At 39.3% G+C, this 24171-nt stretch overlaps 1 protein-coding gene across 1 annotated transcript in view; it reads right to left on the bottom strand.

The window, feature by feature from the left end:
- LOC131705009 (uncharacterized) overlaps positions 1-15995 on the bottom strand; it is a 33605-nt gene extending 17610 nt beyond the window's left edge. The window contains exon 1 of the mRNA XM_059006886.1: positions 15050-15995. Coding sequence (XP_058862869.1) covers positions 15050-15976 — 927 coding nt within the window. The 5' untranslated portion in view covers positions 15977-15995. The remainder of the gene's footprint in view (positions 1-15049) is intronic.
- Positions 15996-24171: the final 8176 nt, after the last annotated feature.

Raw genomic sequence — 24171 nt, 5'->3', positions numbered from 1 at the left:
GCGCTGGAGGAAAATCAGCCGGGACGAAAATCCCGGCGAGACAAATAAATAATAAAAGAAAGAAAGAAAGATTTAGCGGTAGCGGCGGAAAAACTCTTGGGCAGCCCCGATAAAGTGGATAGCAGGCTGAGGGAGCCGCTAGGGTGAGGTATGACACAGGCCCGGTTTTTGGGATGGAACCGCATAACAGTCTCGCGTTTTGATTGGTCCATGTCTGTCACATGAATATGTCGTCACACGAGTGGAAAAGCGTGCAGGCATTTTTAACATTGTGATCAGATAGAGAGAGCGATTTGCTTTCCACAACCTTACCATTAAAATATAATGTGGTATTACACTGTACTAATATTACAAACTATGAGGAATTACTTTATATAAATTATCATGTTATGCACGAATGTAAGAATTGGCTTTCTGTGGTGGTGTACTTTTTTCTTTCAAGTAGCATCTATAATCGTTTTTGCGATATATTTTAATATAAAACATATACGCTATTGCAGTTTTGTTACAGGATACATTAGTTTATCTCTAATGTAATCACAGTTTTACATATAGACTGCCCCTGTTTTCATTTACGTCCCAAATTCTGGGCCGCTTTGCTCTTCAGATAATGTCCCAAATTCTGGGCCGCCTTGGTTTTTAGATAACGTCCGAAATTCTGGGCCGCTTTGGTTTTTAGATAACATCCCAAATTCTGGGCCGCTTTGCAGTTCCGAATTCAGCACAGTTTTGGGGAATCAGCTGACAGCCGAGTTTCTAAGGCATGCATGCACAGTTTACCATAAACTGGATCGTGAATTCATTTGAGAGTAACCCTTAGTACATTAATCAAAGTTCATGTATTTTTTACTCTCCCCAGAAATCTTTTTTTTTTTTTTTTTTTTAATGAAAAAAACAAAAATGTAAATGTTAAAAAACGTATTTCTTATTACATGAAGAAACTACATTGCACTGAAATAGATACATGAAAATTAATTAAAGCAGTCGTTTTCCTTTATTAAAGGCTAATATTAAAACACATTTTTGGGAAGGAACATGGTATTCCGAAAAAAGGACATCTCGTTTTCTTATGTAACGTCCATCAATATATTGTAGTGTTTCAGGTTCTTTTTGGACAGAAATGAGACTGCAACTGTGAGTAGATGAAGGCCGTTTATTTTGACAATAATTAAATAATCACAAAATAAAATCATAAAGTGAGGAAAGGAGACTGGGAGTCGAAAGTGAAAATAAATGATTGTAGTAATTTTTCTTTTACCCTACCCTTCCCAGTCTTTTCCCCGCCCCTCTTGTGCGCAAAACCTGAACTCCAATTCCCCTCCACACACGTGTACCACCATGCAACCCTGGCACGCACATACCACCATGCAACCCCTGCACGCATACACCCACCATGCAACCCCTGCACGCACACAACACCATGCAACCCCTGCACGCACACAACACCATGCAACCCCTGCACGCATACACCACCATGCAACCCCTGCACGCATACACCCACCGTAGCAAAATATAAAATATGCAAAATATATTTTCGGGTATTCAGCCCCATTCATGTCTATGGCAGTGTTATAAAACACATTTTCAGGCATATCTCTCGAACCCGAGCACGTAGAACCACCATTAAAAGTGATATAGACTCAGGGGAGCACACCAAACCACCCCCTAAAAAGTGTGGTGGTTCACCCAAAAACTCATGTCATGACGAAAAAATTCACTTTGCCAAGCCGTCCTGGCATTTGAACCATGAAAACGGTGACTCCTTGTGCGGGGCCCCATGGGGCCCCAACGCAAAAAAAAATCAAGTTCCTAACCCCCACAGAACCAGAGATACGCCCTGTCAAAAATGTCCAAAAACTACCCTTTTCGGGGTCATATCTCCATGACCCCGGGGCCTAGAAACCGGGTTGAACTTCCTAGGGTCATGTCTGGGGGCCCTCCTTCACAGGGAGCCACTCGTTTTCAAATGCTACATTTTCAACAAATTTTCACATTTTTAGCATGATGGCATGTCAAGGTTGCATTTCCAATAGCTTTTGAGCTCCAGGTTGGCAAAAAAAGTCTAAACTGGTGTCCTTTCTAGCTGGGGACACGTCACTTGGAGGGATCGACAGGGGCCCCGAGGTGGACCTCCATACCGATTTTCAAGTCTTGGGGACCCCCGGAACCCGAGATACAGCACCCTGAAAAATGTCTATGGGAAATCCCATTATAAAACCCCTTTGGGGCAACGCCCACCATCTGGCGGTGGGGTGTCGTTTGAACCCGTGGCTGATGTCGTTCTTTAGCTAAGACTCTTGTGCACGCAAAGAATGTCCTCCTGAGTTTGTTGGCCCAGGGGTCGTGGAGATACGGGTACGATAAGAGACTACCCCCTTCCCTATGGCAAATCCCATTATAAAAACACCATCGGGGTAAGGCTCAGCTAATGTCGGTCGTGGGTCTTACGAACTCGAAGGAACCCATTTTCTTTAGCTAAGATTGTTGTGCATCTAAAAAGAGTAGAGAAGCACCAATTTAAGTCCATTCCAAGTGTTTTGTGATCACAGTATCAGCCTGAGTGTATCAGAGCACAGTTTTGCACCAAAAGCGAGGGGAGGCGAAAAAAAGCACTATATACCCTATTCTTTAAGATATCACTTTGCAGTGCAAATTTGAGGAACGCAACCACTTAGCAACTTGCAAATTGGTACTGCAATTTAAAGGCCTGTAGTGTCAGACTGGTAGTGCCTAACTGATTCAAGTGTTTTTGGAATGATTCTTGGAAAGACTGATTTATAAGAAAAAAGAGAGATTGACAAACAGCATTTTGCTTTATATGCAGAAACGGGCAACTACAAGAGGGTGTCAAACAAGCTGTGAATGTCCCAGGAGGCTACAGAGTATCTCTGAGTATAAATCCAGATGCTCGCAGTACCTGTTCTTAGATGTCCGAAACCACTGTATCGCTGTATAACTGTATACCCTATAAATATCACTTTTTATTGTGTATTTGAGGAACACAACCAATTACAAACTTCATTTGAATTGCTGTGCTATCAGAATATCAGTGTATAACTTTGCTGGGTATTGCAGTGTATGCTGGGCATCAGATTATTCTCCATTTTATTGTAACTGAGGTACCGTTCAGTTGAGCGAAAATTGTAAAGGGGTACTCGAGCTGAAACCTCCAGATAGAAGGGGTACAGTTTCAAAAAAAGGTTGAAAACCCCTGACCTACAGTATAAATGATCAGGAATAGATAAGGGAAATGCTGACTAATACAATACAATAAGATTTATTTGAAGTTGTTTAAGGGCACCGGTCTCTTAAACCCAGAAGTTCTGATAAACCCCTATGCCTCATTATATATTGATGGACATTACATAAGCAAATGAGATGTCCTTTTTTTTTTTTTTGGTATACCATGTTCCTAAATGTTTTCTGAGGAGAGTAAAAAATACATTAACTTTGAATCATGTACTAAGGGTTACTCTTAAATGAATTAACGGTCCAGTTTATGGTAAACTGTGCATGCATGATTTAGAAACTCGGCTGTCAGCTAAGCAGAATATCTCAAAAACTCCTGAATTCGAAAATGCAGAATTCGGAACGTTATCTGAAAACCAGAGCAGCCCAGAAATTGGGATGTTATCAAAGCGGCCCAGAATTTGGGACGTTATCTAAAAACCAAAGCGGCCCAGAATTTGGGACGTTATCTAAAAACCAAAGCGGCCCAGAATTTGGGATGTTATCTGCAAACCAAATCGGCCCAGAATTTGGTACATTATCTGAAAAGTAAAGGGGCCCAGAATTTGCGACGTAAATGAAAACAGGGGCAGTCTATATGTAAAACTGTGATTACATTAGAGATAAACTAATGTATCTTTTGTAACAAAACTGCAATAGTGTATATGTTTTATATTAAAATATATCGCAAACACGATAATAGATATATGCTACTTGAAAGAAAAAAAGTACACCACCACAGAAAGCCAATTCATACATTCGTGCATGACATGATAATTTATATAAAGTAATCACCCATAGTTTGTTATATCAGTACAGCGTAATACCACATTATATTTTAATGGTAAGGTTGTGGAAATCGGATATCGCTCTTTCTGATCACAATGTTAAAAATGCCTGCACGCTTTTCCACTCGTGTGACGACATATTCATGTGACAGACATGGACCAATCAAAACGCGAGACTGTTATGCGGTTCCATCCCAAAAAACGGGCTTGTGTCATACCTCTTCTTTTCTGTTGAGCACTACTGACACCGTTGAAACGGTGAGTCTTAGGTCGCCTGCGGATACATTAGTCCAATCAATGCGTCTGAACCTGGTGTGTAATCCCAAGGTAACTGCTCACTGTTAACACGTTTTAAGACGTTAATTCACGTTTTAAGTAATACATTGTCCCCTTCAGACATGTTAAAGGAGAGATTCGGAAATAACATTCAAAACTATGCGCGAGTAAATACCACCCTAACTCCTAACATCCAAAAAAAAAAAAAATAAATAAATAAATAACAATAATAAAAATTATATATATATATATATATATATATATATATATATATATATATATATATATATATATATATATATATATATATATATATATATTTGCATGCCCCGGTAGCTAAATGCTTAGTTACGGCTCTGGGCAAAACCAAAGCCCATGGCTAGTATACAATATTCTTCTGTATGCATTCTTTTCTGTTGAGCTCTACTGACACCGTTGAAACGGTGAGTCTTAGGTCGCCTGCGGATACATTAGTCCAATCAATGCGTCTGAACCTGGTGTGTAATCCCAAGGTAACTGCTCGCTGTTGACACGTTTTAAGACTTTAATTCACGTTTTACGTAATACAGTGTCCCCTTCAGACATGTTAAAGGAGAGATTCGAAAATAACATTCAAAACTATGCGCGAGTAAACATAACTCGAAACATCCAAAAAATAAAAAATAAAAAATAAAAAATAACAATAATAATAATAATTATATATATATATATATATATATATATATATATATATATATATATATATATATTGCATGCCCCAATAGCTACGATATGAAGTCTTTCCATCCACCTCCGGTTTCTTCAACCGGAGGTGCATGCAATTTATATATATATATACATATATATATATATATATATATATATATATATATATATATATATATATATATATATATATTTACATGCCCCGGTAGCTAAATGCTTAGTTACGGCTCTGGGCAAAACCAAAGCCCATTGCCAGTATACAATATTCTTCTGTATGCATTCTTTTCTGTTGAGCACTACTGACACCGTTGAAACGGTCAGTCTTAGGTCGCCTGCGGATACATTAGTCCAATCAATGCGTCTGAACCTGGTGTGTAATCCCAAGGTAACTGCTCACGACCCTAACTCCTAACATCCAAAAAAAAAAAAAAAAAGAAAAAAAAATAACAATAATAAAAATTATATATATATATATATATATATATATATATATATATATATATATATATATATATATATATATATTTATTTATTTGCATGCCCCGGTAGCTAAATGCTTAGTTACGGCTCTGGGCAAAACCAAAGCCCATGGCCAATTCTATTGTTGTGTATGCATTCTTTTCTGTTGAGCACTACTGACACCGTTGAAACGGTGAGTCTTAGGTCGCCTGCGGATACATTAGCCCAATCAATGCGTCTGAACCTGGTCTGTAATCTCAAGGTAACTGCTCACTGTTAACACGTTTTAAGTAATACAGTGTCCCCTTCAAACATGTTAAAGGAGAGATCCGTAAATAACATTCAAAACTATGCGCGAGTAAATACCACCCTAACTCCTAACATCCAAAAAAAAAAAAAATAAATAAATAAATAACAATAATAAAAATTATATATATATATATATATATATATATATTTGCATGCCCCGGTAGCTAAATGCTTAGTTACGGCTCTGGGCAAAACCAAAGCCCATGGCCAGTATACAATATTCTTCTGTATGCATTCTTTTCTGTTGAGCACTACTGACACCGTTGAAACGGTGAGTCTTAGGTCGCCTGCGGATACATTAGTCCAATCAATGCGTCTGAACCTGGTGTGTAATCCCAAGGTAACTGCTCACTGTTAACACGTTTTAAGACGTTAATTCACGTTTTACGTAATACAGTGTCCCCTTCAGACATGTTAAAGGAGAGATTCGGAAATAACATTCAAAACTATGCGCGAGTAAATACCACCCTAACTCCTAACATCCAAAAAAAAAAAAATAAGAAAAAAAAATAACAATAATAAAAATTATATATATATATATATATATATATATATATATATATATATATATATATATATATATATATATTTGCATGCCCCGGTAGCTAAATGCTTAGTTACGGGTCTGGGCAAAACCAAAGCCCATTGCCAGTATACAATATTCTTCTGTATGCATTCTTTTCTGTTGAGCACTACTGACACCGTTGAAACGGTGAGTCTTAGGTCGCCTGCGGATACATTAGTCCAATCAATGCGTCTGAACCTGGTGTGTAATCCCAAGGTAACTGCTCACTATTAACACGTTTTAAGTAATACAGTGTCCCCTTAAGACATGTTAAAGGAGAGATTCGGAAATAACATTAAAAACTATGCGCGAGTAAATACCACCCTAACTCCTAACATCCAAAAAAAAAAAAAATAACAATAATAATTATATATATATATATATATATATATATATATATATATATATATATATATATATATATATAATTGCATGCCCCGGTAGCTACGATATGGAGTCTTTCCATCCACCTCCGGTTTCTTCAACCAGAGGTGCATGCATATATATATATATATATATATATATATATATATATATATATATATATATATATATATATAATTGCATGCCCCGGTAGCTAAATGCTTAGTTACGGCTCTGGGCAAAACCAAAGCCCATGGCCAGTATACAATATTTTCTGATGCATCCTTTTCTGTTGAGCACTATAGTTTAATGTGAAAAAAAGCCTTTTGTGTTATTTTTGTAAATAATGACTTTGTTTTCACAATTTCGTATGTACATATAGCAGTTTACACCTGTTTACACAATATCTTCTTTTGAAATGTTTATTTTATTAGTTTTTCATTTTTTTTACGTCATGCATTATATGCGCTAATTCCGAAAATAAAGCCTTTTATATGATTTATATATATATATATATATATATATATATATATATATATATATATATATATATACACGTTATTTAATGTTCTAGCTGTAGTTCATCAGCACCAGGTATTGCAAAGTATAACCTAGGAAGTGCGTTACACTGTTTACTTTTATGGTCAAGAGAGGCCCCTAGTGCGTTTAATACAGTGCTGTGTTTTGTCTGTGATTGGTACAGTAACATACGTTTTTTTTTTTTGTTTTTTTTTAAACCTTGGTAATATTAATAGTTGCGTCCCTGCAGCGCTTATTCCTTACACAGCTGCAGAGTTCTAGCATCAAGGGTTACCTGTTTCACACTGCAAGCACCAGATCCTTTCAGTGCCATTCATATAAATATACAGTACTGTTAGAAAGAAAGGTACACATCTGTACTTAAAAAGGTAGAAATGCTTGTCTCTGTAGTGGTACCTTTCAAGGTACAATATATGTACTTTTTTGGAGGGTGCAAATTTGTACCATTTCGTTTTGTACCTCATATGTCAGTTATGTACCTATTAATGGTACTAATGTCTTGGTACTTATAAGTACCCATCGTGACCAAATTGTAGCGCTTGCTAATTTACCATGACGGGTACAAACACTTGTATTTGTACCTTTAAGGGAACTTTAATTAAAATGTACCCCATAAAAAATGATACAGATTTGTCACTTTATGGTACCACTACAGTGACAAAGCAGTTGTACCATTATAGGTACAGCGGCAAGGCTCCACATTTCACTATGTTCTTTAAGTACAGGCATTTGAATTGGTAGTAAACATAAAGCATGTTTCAAAAACAGTCATAGCTGGTAAGTAGTTTAAAAATGAACAAAGTTAAAAATAATGAAATTGGATGCATAAAAGTATATGTAAAATGAATGGCAGCCAATCTTTTTAACACCTCTGCAAAAATCATTCACTCAAGGACCAATAAAACAGGAATTTCACCTTTTATTAATCATGTATGTAAACAATTACAAAATTATTTTTCATTACAATTCATAGTTATAATATGGGGACAAACATTGGAAATTAAAATAAAGAGCACAATTTCTGGGTGTGTAGTCAAACTCAATTGCCTTTAAAAATAGGTTATATAAGCAGCAGCTTTTCTTAACTTACATTTCTTATTGAATGTTAGGTAATACTTTGAGCATTGTAAAGGTACAGAGGATATGTATTACCAATACATATGTGTTAACCAAATTAATTGCCAAGTCCAGTTGCTGGACAGAGCATAGTAGTCACAGTTGAAAACAAAAAGGAACCTTAATATTCTACAAAAAACAAATATACATAAAGCCACATATACCTATTAAAAACAACTCCAGTTCATAAGAAATTAATGCAATCCAAGTATTATGTTCTGACGACGTAGTTCAGAGGGAGTATTTACAAAGCTTCTAGTGTGCTTTACTATAGGCTACAATTTTTAGTAATGAGTGACAGTGAATTAAATTGAAATTCATATATTAGTGTCTCTTTAGAATGCATGCTAAAATTGCCTTGCAATGAAATGATCATGCTGATTGCTAATTTGTGCAGCATCTTGTTGCTACACAAAGATTATCATCAACTGAATACATGTCAAGTGCCTGAAAATCTATTTCATCTCCTGGTTTTACCACAGTCCAGTCATCAAATATTACCCGATAAGCATGGTAGTGTTTCTTATAGGCAACTGGTACTAACATTTTCCCACACAAAAGCCACCGAGTATCCATGTTCAATATGTACTTTATTTGAAAAAATAATGGGATTTCTTCTGCATGTAACAATCCAATAAACACATCCCTTGTAGCATATTTAACACAGTTAATATTAGGATCTGTCATATCAAGTTTTGATTTACAGTATTATTGTAACATGTGCTGAGAACGAATTACTTCTGCACCCTCAAAAAAAGTTAGGTGTCTGAACTAACTGTTCAAGTTCAGGACATTCTGAAATATTGAAACCACTCTGTTGGAGATGATACACAATTAATGAGTCATAGTTCTCTTTGAAAAATGTGAACAGGAAATTTACATCATCAAGAATGTCCTGCTGAACAGACCGTGGAAGAATGTTCTTTTCTCTGCACTTCAGGATAAAGCTACATACATTTTCTCTGAAATTTTCCATCAACTGACCTAAACTCAAAGGATGACTATGAACATCCTCTGCATTAACATGCTCATATTCCTCCTGACTGATGACTTCTTGAACTACATTTTCATGCGTAACTGTTGTACTATGTTTTCAATAAACATGTCGTCTGTAGGATTCATAATTAAAGAAAGTACACCGACAGTTGTTTAGGCCACACATTATAGTAAAACTTGGTTCATGGGCATGGATTAAGCCAACATGTTGTATTAATTTAACCAATGTATAAGTACTAAATGCACATTTTGGGCAATGGTAATGTGTTCTAAAAGACATTGTTGGTGAAAATTTAATTAAGGAAGTTAGTAATTTGTGCCAGTGTTGTCGGTAGTGGTTTGTCCTGATCTAGTTTCAACTGTAGAACATTCCGTTGCAGGAAAGTCATAGTGTTCTTGAGATGTGTGGGTATGATACATCGTACACAAAGTAACTTAAATGTTGAAACAAGTTAGCCCTGCAGATCAACCCAATCCATCTTGACTAACACCACTGCATTACTCTTGGAGAATACAGAGCTCCACCCAGTGATTTCTAGCAACTGCATGCTTGGATAAGGAGTAGCTGGCTCATTCTCCAATAAAAAACAGGCAAGTCAAACAAATCAGGTGGTAAAGTTTATGTTTCTAACCTTACACTTTAGATGTCTCCTTTTACTAAACTCCAAATACCAGTTGTCCTATAAAATAAACATGGAACCCATTGTATGGTCCTTTCCATATAATGTATTATACTATATTTTGGGAGGGGAAGTGACCTTCAGAATTCTAAAGGAAAAAAAAAGTGGGGAATACAAATTAGTGCGCAGAATGTGTTTTTAGGGTTTTAAAATGTGCAGAGATTGGAAATCATATGAATTACAAGACAAATGTAATTCTTACATATACTTGAATTAATATGGATTGTTTGTTCTGTATCATGACATTGCCCAATGCTTTGGATGGCAGAAAGACTCATGTTGCAGAGCAGTTGGATCCATTCCTGGTTTGACTGGGAGTGTAATAAGATACCTGATCTTGTTACCTGTACACAATGTGGCTAATCAAGCTAGTAGTTTTATTTCCATCCCTGAGCTTTGAGGCACATCAAATATATATTCAACTTTTGTTCAGTGTCCAAAGTTTTAGGTTGTGGTTCTTTGGCACTATGTGGTGGTTCAAGTACAGCAGATGTTAGTGCATGGGGAGCTTTTTCCCCTGCTCTCAGGCGGTGTAATCCCACCAGACCAAGGTGGGTATGGAGGCTGTCACACTTCCTTTCTAATGAAACGGAAGGCGAAAGTTGGTCCTAGATTTGTGGTTTCCTCAGCACATACCAGCATTCAGTCAGTTTATAGTCATTTAGCAGACACTTCTCCAAAGCGACTTGGAGATGAACTACGCAATAGCAGAGTCACTTACAACAGGAGCTCTGTTTCAAGTCTCATCCTTAAACCAAACAAAAGCCACCATTCTAAAAAGATAGAGGGGAGGCCATTCAGCCCATCTAAAATCGGAGGTGGTTCAGAGGAGCCAACTGATCTCAACTTATTTAACCCAGCCCATTTGTTTACTGGGTACATTTAAAACCAATTCAGATGAGGGACAAAATAACTGAAAGTACAAAAAAGGTATAAAAAAAATGTCAACACCTTTATTTAGCAGTCATGATAATCCAATAACTAGACAGAACTGCATCTTCAGTTACCACCTGGAGAAAGAAACACGGATGATCAGTATTAGAATTGCATGCAGAACAAGGGCAATGTGGATTTTAAAAGTGCCACAATAAAAAGAAATAAACACACACCACAACTACAGAGTGCTTAATCTCCAAAAACTAAACAATAAAAAACGTGCCATATCCTCAATAAGACAATTGAAATATTACTTTGCTTCTTCCCATACTCCTCATGGGAGACACTCCGTACGCCAGTTAAAAGCCACATAATGTGCAATAATTAAAAAAAGCATACCGGCTTCCTCTGCAGACAGAGCCCTCCACTCATCCGCCTCTTCGAAGTGACCAGGCTCCCCAGCCCCCTCATAGTTCTCAGTGTCACTGTGCTCTGGCACCTTGGAGGCATCATAGGTACCTTCCAAATGCTGGTTAGGATCATCAGAATTGTCATTGCCTTCTGCCTCAACATCCAAAAGCCGGTTATAGTCATTCTCGTCAAAGGCATCGTCCTCTGGAGACAGTGCCTCCCGATCCTCTTTGGACACGCCTTCGTAAGACAGCAAGTCCTCCTCCAGTTCAAGAATGGCCGCGCCAGTCTTCCTCTCCCCGTCGTCACCTCCCTGCTTTTCAAGGACCAGCAGGGCATCGCTGCTTATGGTGCTTTTAGTAACTGAGGGGATACATTTAAAAATAAATACATTTTAGCGTACAAGCCAAGGTCTTACCACTGCTACAAGAGTCACTCAAGCAGAAGTTACTGGATCTGCAATTTTTACACCCTTCCCCTTGCTTTCTGGGGGTCGTATACATACCGATGGGCAAAGTCACATCTTCATTTATGCACACAGAGTCACAGCAGGAACAGACATTGTGGTTACCTTCAAGTTCCACCCACCTGAACAGAGACATTAGTAGTTATTCACATGGCACTGCCTCAAGTTACATGCTCCTAGAAAGAGCATGGTGCCTCATTGGAATGCCACCCTCCCAGAACTATGGAAACCAAATCTTTAGTTCTAGAAAATTAACACATCATTAATTGTTGCCTTCATCTTGCACTACCCAAGACATGCAATGGAGCGATACCTTTAACCCTTAAATGTAACCTACCTGTTCACGTTCTTATCATAGTGGCAAGATTTGGTACTCTGCGTTACCATGCTGTTGCTCGTTACCACCATTGTGCAGTGCATGTAGTACTTGTTTACCTTGGGAATAGAATGGAGAATTATTTCCTTAGCAATATTAGACAGACTATACACCAGATTACTGGAGAGCAACTTGGTCAACTTCTGCAGCTAACCATTTGTGTTCATGCATGCAAGCAGTGCGCGTCAGACATCTTAACTACATTGAATGAGCGTCAGGCCACACCACCTAAACACGGCACGATCATAGCCATTAACTTTGGGCTGCCATTCACTTCATGCAAAAGTCACACTTCCAACACATGCTGGCAATATCGTTTTACGAAGAGTGAACACGGCATTGGTGTCAGAGTAGCAGAAGAAACTCCAATTGCATTGGAAGAGATCTGGGTGCCAAAGCCCAGTATAGGGATGAGCAGGTACAAAGGGAAACCTACCAGAGGGGACAGCGTGTTGAACTGGAAAGCATCAACAATTAAATTGATTGTATTGTTGGTTCTGGGAGGCACAAAATGGGAGCTACAGGTTTCATACTTGCTGTCCACCATGCACCTGGAAAGGGAGGAAGTGCAATGAAAAGAGCATGTGGGTTTCAAGCACAGAACAGGATTGCAAAAAGTAATTTGTAAGCCCTGGCATATTTAAGATGCGATGTCATTGCTGTGGTGTGGTGAGGTAATGCAACTCCAGTGTCAATAAAGTCACTCCCAAGTCATTACCTTGCAACATGCGACACCAAAGCCATATACTACAACTTCCATAAAGTTGAACATTTGCCTCCATCTAAAATTGTAGTTCATGCAAAGTGAACTGTGAGCACAGGGTTGGAGCATCCCTGTGAAGCATTATCAGTCATGCAGTGGTTTTAGAACAGCTGACCTCCACAGAAAGCCAGGAGAGCAGCATCCAGGTTTTCATATAATAACCAATAGTCTTACCCATAATTCTCAATCACTGTGTATCTGGGCGTTGAATTTGAAGCTGGAGATGCGGTTGCATAACAGCTGTGGATGAAAAGCTTTGTCCCAGGAATAGTAAGATTTGTAGTAGCTTGAAAGTGTATGGGTTGTCCAAGGTAGAATGTATTCATCATGCGCTCAGGAACCCAGTCACCTAAGGAGTAAAAAAAAAAACCCACACAAGGGGGGGTGGAACAGACAGTTGAAGCATGCAGTTGGGGATTAGCATTAAAACGGGACACTATTTTGACATGTGGACTCCCAGGAGAACCACAGTACAGTGTAGCACCCCCGCTTCAACAGTACTTGTCCTCATCTGTATACACCCTATTTAAAATCATAGATAATAGGGAACCCTTAATGATATACAGATCCCAAGACATGCTGTAGGTACTACACTACGCTTTATATAGTTATATAACCGTTGAAGAGTTCTGCTTACCATTAATTATTTTTAGGGCAAAGCCGTATGGGGTCTTGAGACTCTTGAACCGAGTTGGATTCCTCCAAAGCGGACGAATACCGTGCCTGTAGACATGGTGATACCTACAAACAGGAAGAATCAAGCGGACGAGTTTTTCAATGCAATATGACTCTTGGACATTAGCTTTGTTAAACCGCTTTTAAAACCGGGGTGATTTAAAATAATAAACAAGTCCGCTTTTGCCATGCCGTATAATTAGAAAGAGGTTCCTTACCTATAGTAACGACACTGAAGGGGTACAGTGAATGGCATAGATCTCCGAATTGTACTGTTTTGCACAGATGGAACATATTTAAGGACGTTCTTGTACACCAACTGTCCAGCTTCCACCTTGAAGGTGGTGTAGAAAGAGAATATGAAGTTAAATTGGAGTTAGAACATCGGAAAGCAGGTTTAAAATGACACACAAATAAAAGCACACACTACATACATAGGAATCGTAACGTTACACATTGTGCCTGAAACTATATTGACGTATATTAAAAAAAGCGCCACCCCACACACCCTGATGCATCATCCATTGCTTGCAACAGTCAAGTGAAGCTAGAAATATGTAAAGTCAGAACTCTCTACAGCATGGGATACTCACAGACGCCTGGCTTCCACATTCTTTGAGGCCGTATGTAAAGAGAAGATACCCACCAGAGACTCCATTGCTTCTGCAGCTGGTCCCCAGAGTCAACTGGCCTGCTTTACACTTGAATCCATACAGGTCAGTCCTTACCCTCACGTACATTTTGTTTTCGCTGCACAACACGCGGACCGCTGCAGCAAGACTAATGGGTAGCGGCCGTGGCATAGGAACAGGCTTGGGATTCATGACCTTTTGGAGCTCAGGCGGCACGGGCGCGTTGACAGGGATCACCCGAGGGCTAAGCAGCTTGAAAGGAAAGGGAGTGACAGGCACTGGGATGCCGTAAGGCGGAATAAACTTCACAGGGTAAGGCCTTGGTTGTATTGGAGGTTGAACCGGAACATTTTCCTCACTGTGTATCTCCGTCTCAACCTGCTGAATGGTATCATGCTCCTCACCCTGCACCTGCTCAATGGGGTCGTGCTCCTCGCCCTGCACCTGCTCAAAGGGGTCGTGCTCCTCGCCCTGCACCTGCTCAAAGGGGTCGTGCTCCTCGCCCTGCACAATGGGATCATGCTCCTCGCCCTGCACAATGGGATCATGCTCCTCGCCCTGTACCTGCTCAATAAGGTCGTGCTCCTCGCCCTGCACAATGGGGTCATGCTCCTCGCCCTGTACCTGCTCAATAAGGTCGTGCTCCTCGCCCTGCACAATGGGGTCGTGCTCCTCGCCCTGTACCTGCTCAATAAGGTCGTGCTCCTCGCCCTGCACAATGGGGTCGTGCTCCTCGCCCTGCACAATGGGGTCGTGCTCCTCGCCCTGCACAATGGGGTCGTGCTCCTCGCCCTGCACAATGGGGTCGTGCTCCTCGCCCTGCACCTGCTCAATGGGGTCGTGCTCCTCGCCCTGCACAATGGGATCATGCTCCTCGCCCTGCACAATGGGATCATGCTCCTCGCCCTGTACCTGCTCAATAAGGTCGTGCTCCTCACCCTGCACAATGGGGTCGTGCTCCTCGCCCTGTACCTGCTCAATAGGGTCGTGCTCCTCGCCCTGCACAATGGGGTCATGCTCCTCGCCCTGCACCTGCTCAACGGGGTCGTGCTCCTCGCCCTGCACCTGCTCAATGGGGTCGTGCTCCTCGCCCTGCACCTGCTCAATGGGGTCGTGCTCCTCGCCCTGCACAATGGGGTCGTGCTCCTCGCCCTGCACAATGGGGTTGTGCTCCTCGCCCTGCACAATGGGGTTGTGCTCCTCGCCCTGCACAATGGGGTCGTGCTCCTCGCCCTGTACCTGCTCAATAGGGTCATACGCCTCGCCCTGTACCTGCTCAATAGGGTCGTACTCCTCGCCTTGCTCAATAGGGTCGTACTCCTCGCCTTGCTCAATAGGGTCATTCTCCTCGCCTTGCACCTGCTCAATGGGGTCATGCTCCTCGCCCTGTACCTGCTCAATGGGGTCGTACTCCTCGCCTTGCTCAATAGGGTCGTTCTCCTCGCCTTGCACCTGCTCAATAGGGTCGTACTCCTCCCCTTGCACCTGCTCAATGGGGTCGTGCTCCTCGCCCTGTACCTGCTCAATGGGGTCGTACTCCTCGCCCTGTACTTGCTCAGTAGGATCCTTTCCCTTGCTGCGTAGCTCGCTATACGTCTCTGTTTCGCCGTGCTCCGCAGAGATCTGCGAAGCAAAAATACCTGCAACTAAAAAGCAGGAAAAAAGGAGGAAAAACTGCATCGCCGATGGAAAGGAACGGCGCAATGACCGGGACGCTCCACGGCACCCAGCAAACAACTCCATTATACCCATAGCAAGAACCGAAGAGATACCTTAGTTCTTCCAGACCACACTTTTATAGCGCTGCCCATTAACAATAATCACCTGTGACCAATGCCAGCTAATTACCCCTGTAGTCAAATGTGACGATCACCTTTAACACCTTCAATGGACTCCAGTTAAATCAGATGATTCTTCTTGATAACCTCCCATTCAATCGACTGATTCTAGTCAGATCGGGTGTCAAATGTCAGTCTGTCTCTCGTGTGCTGGCAGTTGCTTTTGTTTTTTCTTTATTTTGATTTGCAAATCTAACCCGTAATCTTTGCAGAAACGCATTTATTTGAGTCGTATTGCGTTGCTAGAACTACAGTACATAGTAGTAATGCTTGGGATACCACTGCACCTGTATGATTCAAACCACGAGCCAATTTTCTAGCCGCTTTGGTGGTAATCCTACACTATATCTTTATAACATGTAGTTCAAAAATAATAATTAAACGGGAGAGCTATTTCTTATTTAATGTGACGTCACTTCCATATGCTATATAATAAATATTCTATATGCTATAGAACCAATGTTACCCTCCCTCCCATACAATCACTTCCAATTATTGGTCCCGACGTTTTTCTCCAAAATTTAAAGAATGTCCCGATTTCCAAGGGCGCCAGATTAGCACTCGTTACTTTAATTACAGAAACACTCGGCAATCATATTCAAAAATATGGCTCCAGAATAATATTTTGAATCTAGGTTCCTGTAGCCCTACTAAATAAAAAATATGCAAAACGATCTAAATTAAGGGTAAAAAAGCAATACATCTGGCTATAACATCTAGTTGAACCTGGGCACGAACTGGAAATTGAAGGCGGCGTGCTTGTGCCGCAGTCAGAGTTTGTTTTTCTTAGTTTAATGCTAAAGCACTATATTCAAATAAGCAGCATGCTTAAAAAAAATAGGTCAGAATCGCAAAAATAAATAAATAAAGTTATGAGCACTTCTACCTAGAACAGCCAAAAGTAGTTATTTTGACGGCTTGCTACAACACATGCTTTTATTGTTAGTATAACCTACAATACGCTATGTTTTTTTTAAATGTATACAAGCCTGTTTGTTATCTGTACCTCCGAGTTTACAGCAGTATGTATTTGAATAGAATAGAATATTGCTCTTGACTTCTAGATATGTGTTATCCAAATATCTAGTGTAATCCTATCAATTCCTTGGAGAACTGCCGTCTGGCTGTCTAAGTGGGCATATATTGTCTGCTGTATTATAATATTACTGTTACAAGAATTGTTTGATAAATCCTTGATATTTTTGCGTTTTGATTTGAGAGCAACTACAAATATATTTGCCTTGGCATCAGAAATTTGGAACGACTTCATTGAAAACAAAAATGCCTGTTTCAAGCTAAACATAAAACATTACATGGACAAGCAGCTGTTTCCGACAAAAGCACGGTGTCGCTGGACAAACAAACCTGTCAAATATGGGATCAGGTTTTGGCTGGCAGCGGACCTGCCCCTACCTGTGCAAAGATAAAACTCGCCCCCCGCTGGTCAGAGACTGGGTGACAGTGGCTGATGTAACCGTGCTTAGGAAAAGAGATGAATGTTACCAATATACATATCTATTATTTCACTGTAATTAGCGAAACAGTTGAAGAAAAAAATACAGCCTGGTTGCAACAGTAAACAAAGAAGAAGAGCGTTTCCACCTTCTGCGCAAAACTAGTACTGACTGAAAGCAATCACCAGTGTCCAGGTGCTGTATTTTACAATGTGCTGGACGTGGCAGACATCAATTCCTTCGTTTTGTACAATGAATGCACCGGGGGAAATATCAGCAGGATAGATCTCTTATGATGCTAGCCACGGAGCTTTGGCAGAAACATATGCCAGGTAACTAAATGCAATACAAATAAAACTTCTGATAGCTGTGCCCAGTGTGAAAGAGCAGTATGTGGTAAATGCACACAAGTTGATAAGCGTTACATCTGTGTGGATTGTGCTAATATGGGGGCTACTTTGAAGCATGTTTCCCTGAATGCGCATTCCCGTTACACTGTGGGAACGGAGTTATTTTCTTTTTTATGTTATTTTTTATAAATAATTATTTCGATTTTACAATTGTGTATGTAGGCCTACATATAACCAGTTCGCAGCTGGTTACACAATATTTTCTTTTGAAATGTTTATTTTATTATAGTTTTTCATTTTTTGGAAGTCGTGCTATGCAGTAGGGCAATGGTCGGCAACTGTAAAATGCAGCTGTATTTCATTTTTCAAATACATATTTTTCTTTTATCACTTCCAATTCATATATATATATATATATATATATATATATATATATATATATATATATATATATATATATATATATATATATATATATATATATATATATATATTGTTCTAATCTGTATATTTAGTTATCCAGACCACATAATGTACCGTACTGTGCTAAGTACTTTGTGCTGTAAGTACAGATTTCTAAGGGATGACAGCCAAACTGGATATGTGAGTGTAAATTTGGTAGTTATATTGATATAAGAATTAGCCAAATAAACATTAATTTGTCAAAATTATGCAGCGTTAAATATATTTTTACTAGTTGATATGTATTTTTTATAGCCATATAATGGACATAGGTTTAACTTTCTATCATTGTTTCAGGCTACTCTACTTGAAATACTGAGAAATAAATTCAAAAAAGAGAGAAAGTCACTTAGTTCAGTGGAGACTTTAGAAGACATGAAAAAAAGTTTGGTGCTGTGGGTCGACGAAGGAAGCGTGCTTTAATTGCACCAGAGCAACAGCAACCGCTCATGAAAAAGAGAAGAGAATCTGTAAGCCTAACTCTTGGATCTGCATTGACAGAAATAGATTGAAACAGTACATTTCAAATTATTTATTTTTAATTTACATATAATTATACTTTATATATGTGCATACATGTGATTGTGTAGTTTATTAGCTAATTGGCTTTCATGGACAGTACTTGATCTTTAGCATTTTCTCAGAGTAAAGAAAAGCACAGAGAATACATGCAGGACAATACATTTTATAAAAACATTGCTAAGAGTGAAATTGTTTTAGTTTATTGTATTTTGGTGTGCTTTACATCACTATGACAGACTGCTCATTTAAAGCAAAGGTGTGCAACCAAATGTGTACAGCGGGCCGCACATTACTAAAGAATAATCCGAGTTTAACCCTTAGCTGCAATATACATAGGCATATAAATGTATATAGGCAATTTCCCTTTTATTTCATACTGCACGATTCACATCACAAACAAAAATATACAAAACATTAATATTCTACTGTTATCATATACACACTCATTGCATAATAATACGAAACGGTTTTTGTTTTGCAGACGAGTTGTTCAGTTGTAGCAGCCAGCAGTGTAACAAAAGGCACAAGGCAGTGACGTCAGCTCCCTAGCAACAATCTTCTACAAAGAAACAGACTCTCATTCATATCTAAGATACGACTCCTCACATCCCAAAGATTGTCGCAACTCCATTCCATACTCCCAATTACTAAGACTGAGACGCATTTGCAGTGATGATAGTGATTTTTTGAATAAAACAAAAGACATGTGTGCATTTTTCAGAAACTGTGGTTTTCCAGACACTGTACTTAGAGAAGCTCAGTTAAGAGTATCGACAATAAACAGAAAGGATGCCTTGTACAAAACCAAAACACATATCATCCTATGACCAAAAAAGTACAACACATCATACAAAGAAATTTTAGCATTCTTCAAGATGATCCTTCTACAGCTCCTATTTTCAATAACCCTCCTCTAATGCCATACAGAAAAGACAAAAATCTAAGAGAGCATCTGGTCCACAGTAACATTCGACCCAATCTGGACAGTCTTAAGGGTATGTTTCCATGCAATAGGTCACGCTGTGCAACTTGTAAATACATTCACAGCAACACAGTAGTTAAGGGAGCAAAATCCTCATTTACTATCCATGATACTTTTACTTGCATTAGTAAAGGAATAGTATATTACATTGGCTGCATCAAATGTAACAAGCTATATATTGGTGAAACAAAACGACGCTTGGCTGATCGCTTTGTGGAACATCTGAGAAATATTATTATTATTATTATTATTATTATTATTATTATTATTATTATTATTATTATTATTATTATTTATTTCTTAGCAGACGCCCTTATCCAGGGCGATTTACAATCGTAAGCAAATACATTTCAAGTGTTACAGTACAAGTAATACAATAAGAGCAAGATAAATACAATGACTATAGTTCAAGCAAGTACAAGTGTGACAAAATACAATTCAATAATACAGCAGATAATAGTGATAGTTACATCAAGATATGATTAAATACCAAATACTACAGATTAAACACTTGGCAGATTACAGTACTCTGAAGTACAGGATTAAATGCAGTAAAATAGGGGGCAGATAAGAGCAAATAAAGCGCATTTAAGGAAGGGTGATAAAGTGTCCCAGGGAAAAAACAGAGGAGTTATACAGGTGCTGTCTGAAGAGGTGAGTCTTAAGGAGGCGCCGGAAGGTGGTCAGGGACTGGGCGGTCCTGACATCTGTAGGTAGGTCATTCCACCACTGCGGAGCGAGGGTGGAGAAGGAGCGGGCTCTGGAGGCAGGGGAGCGTAAAGGAGGTAGAGCCAGTCTTCAAGTGCCGGCGGAGCGGAGAGGTCGAGTGGGGGTGTAGGGAGAGATGAGGGTCTGGAGGTAGCTGGGTGCAGTCTGGTCAAGGCATCTGTAGGCTAGTACAAGAGTCTTGAACTGGATGCGAGCGGTGATCGGTAGCCAGTGGAGTGAGCGGAGTAGTGGAGTTGCGTGGGAGAAGCGAGGCAGAGAGAACACCAGGCGGGCAGCGGAGTTCTGGATGAGCTGGAGTGGATGGGTGGCGGACGCAGGGAGGCCAGCCAGGAGGGAGTTGCAGTAGTCTAGGCGGGAGAGTACCAAGGCCTGGACCAGGAGCTGGGTGGCGTAGTTGGTGAGGAAGGGTCGGATTCTTCGGATGTTACTCAGGAAGAATCGGCAAGTGCGTGCCAGAGTGGAGATGTGCTGGGAATAAGAGAGGCAGGGGTCCAGGGTGACTCCGAGGTTCTTAGCGGAGGAAGAGGGAGAGAGTGTGGTAGATTCCAGAGGAACAGAGATAGAGAGATCAGAGGAGGGGGAGGAGAAGGGAAAGAAAAGGAGGTCAGATTTAGAGAGGTAGAGTATACAAATATATACGAATTAACACCTCTACCTTTCCTGTCGCCAGACACTTTAACAGAAATGACCACACTATAGAAGACATCCCAATTTGTGGGATGGTTCAATGCTATGGAACTAATGCTGTCAGGAAACAATATGTGAACTTATTTTCAAACTAGGCACTTTGGAGCCATTTGGAATGAATATTCTATTCTGAGGTCATCATCATCACCATCAGCATCATCAACATTCTGGAATTTTGTTTAAAAGACTACTTGTTTTTTTTATTTTTTTTATCAACTTCGTAAAGCACTGTTTTTTTGTATTCAGCCGATGAAGGACTTGTAGTCCGAAACGTCCTGATAATTGATTTTTTAATCAATTATTCTACCTTTTTAAGTACCTGAAATATCTTTTTCTTTTTTTCTTTTTTCTTATTGATCATTTTGGTACACAGCAGTTTTCCTTTTTCTCAAACTTTATATATATATATATATATATATATATATATATATATATATATATATATATATATATTTGTGGGTGCTACACTATATTTACAGTATAACCGAATTTGTACGTTAATAAAATATAAACACAATAAGCTGTTCTAAAATAATTGTCAAAATAGAGATCATGTTTTAATGTTTAATATTTACGCGCTCTTATATTGGAATTGGAGTCGATACAAAAAGTTACAAATTACTAGTTAAATACTCTTTCAGGCAAATGGCACACCTTTTAGAAATTAAATTCCCCTGTCCTGTTCCTCTGCTGGTTAGTTAAAATATTCCCCCTTATGTTATTTCACCAGGAAACATTTTTTTAAAATACATTTTCATCTAATTTTGCTATCAGGTCATCTGTTGACAGCGAATGTCAGAATGACATTTTCACGAATTTCAACTGCCAAAACAAAGTTCTTGCTCGAGCTCTACAAAAATCACGTGCGCATGCGCAGATTCATTTTCTCCTTTCTGGGACGTAAGCAGGAAGGTATTGTACCTTAGTTATTTGTAGGACAAATTTGTACCTTTGACTTATATTTTTATATGTTGTACCTTTTTATTAATTGAAAAGTACAAAAATGTACCAACAAGGATCTTAAGCGTACCTTAAAGGGAATATGGTATTGTTTGTTCTTTGGGGCACATAAAAGTACTCCAGTTGTACCCTTTTTTCTAACAGTGATCGATCGATCTATCTATCTATCTATCTATCTATCTATCTATCTAGATATAATATATTTCAGTAACAAATCACTTAAATGGTTTGAATGTTCTCAAAACTACCCGTTTTGATATGTTCTTGGATGTGCAAGCATACCAGTTACATGTGGACAATTATTAAGGATTACAGGTGTATTATGATTTAGATGAATGCTTTGTGCCACGGTACAGTCATTACAATGTTTGTTATTATGCCTGATTTTTTTGCAGCACTGCATTGTGGTAGCATCGTATTATTAATTTCTTCAAATATCATGTCCTCCTTCCTTTAAATAATTATTTATAACAGATCCTTAAACTAACATTAAAAGCCTTAGAAAAACTATATATATATATATATATATATATATATATATATATATATATATATATATATATATATATATACAGTGCCTTGCGAAAGTATTCGGCCCCCTTGAACTTTGCGACCTTTTGCCACATTTCAGACTTCAAACATAAAGATATGAAACTGTAATTTTTTGTGAAGAATCAACAACAAGTGGGACACAATCATGAAGTGGAACGAAATTTATTGGATATTTCAAACTTTTTTAACAAATAAAAAACTGAAAAATTGGGCGTGCAAAATTATTCAGCCCCTTTACTTTCAGTGCAGCAAACTCTCTCCAGAAGTTCAGTGAGGATCTCTGAATGATCCAATGTTGACCTAAATGACTAATGATGATAAATAGAATCCACCTGTGTGTAATCAAGTCTCCGTATAAATGCACCTGCACTGTGATAGTCTCAGAGGTCCGTTTAAAGCGCAGAGAGCATCATGAAGAACAAGGAACACACCAGGCAGGTCCGAGATACTGTTGTGGAGAAGTTTAAAGCCGGATTTGGATACAAAAAGATTTCCCAAGCTTTAAACATCCCAAGGAGCACTGTGCAAGCGATAATATTGAAATGGAAGGAGTATCAGACCACTGCAAATCTACCAAGACCTGGCCGTCCCTCTAAACTTTCAGCTCATACAAGGAGAAGACTGATCAGAGATGCAGCCAAGAGGCCCATGATCACTCTGGATGAACTGCAGAGATCTACAGCTGAGGTGGGAGACTCTGTCCATAGGACAACAATCAGTCGTATACTGCACAAATCTGGCCTTTATGGAAGAGTGGCAAGAAGAAAGCCATTTCTTAAAGATATCCATAAAAAGTGTCGTTTACAGTTTGCCACAAGCCACCTGGGAGACACACCAAACATGTGGAAGAAGGTGCTCTGGTCAGATGAAACCAAAATCGAACTTTTTGGCAACAATGCAAAACGTTATGTTTGGCGTAAAAGCAACACAGCTCATCACTCTGAACACACCATCCCCACTGTCAAACATGGTGGTGGCAGCATCATGGTTTGGGCCTGCTTTTCTTCAGCAGGGACAGGGAAGATGGTTAAAATTGATGGGAAGATGGATGGAGCCAAATACAGGACCATTCTGGAAGAAAACCTGATGGAGTCTGCAAAAGACCTGAGACTGGGACGGAGATTTGTCTTCCAACAAGACAATGATCCAAAACATAAAGCAAAATCTACAATGGAATGGTTCACAAATAAACATATCCAGGTGTTAGAATGGCCAAGTCAAAGTCCAGACCTGAATCCAATCGAGAATCTGGAAAGAACTGAAAACTGCTGTTCACAAATGCTCTCCATCCAACCTCACTGAGCTCGAGCTGTTTTGCAAGGAGGAATGGGCAAAAATTTCAGTCTCTCGATGTGCAAAACTGATAGAGACATACCCCAAGCGACTTACAGCTGTAATCGCAGCAAAAGGT

The sequence above is a fragment of the Acipenser ruthenus genome, chromosome 2 (genome assembly GCF_902713425.1).
Source record: "Acipenser ruthenus chromosome 2, fAciRut3.2 maternal haplotype, whole genome shotgun sequence".
In the NCBI taxonomy this organism is placed as follows: domain Eukaryota; kingdom Metazoa; phylum Chordata; class Actinopteri; order Acipenseriformes; family Acipenseridae; genus Acipenser; species Acipenser ruthenus.
Note: the sequence above shows the minus strand (reverse complement) of the source record. Positions and strands in the feature narration are given on the sequence as shown.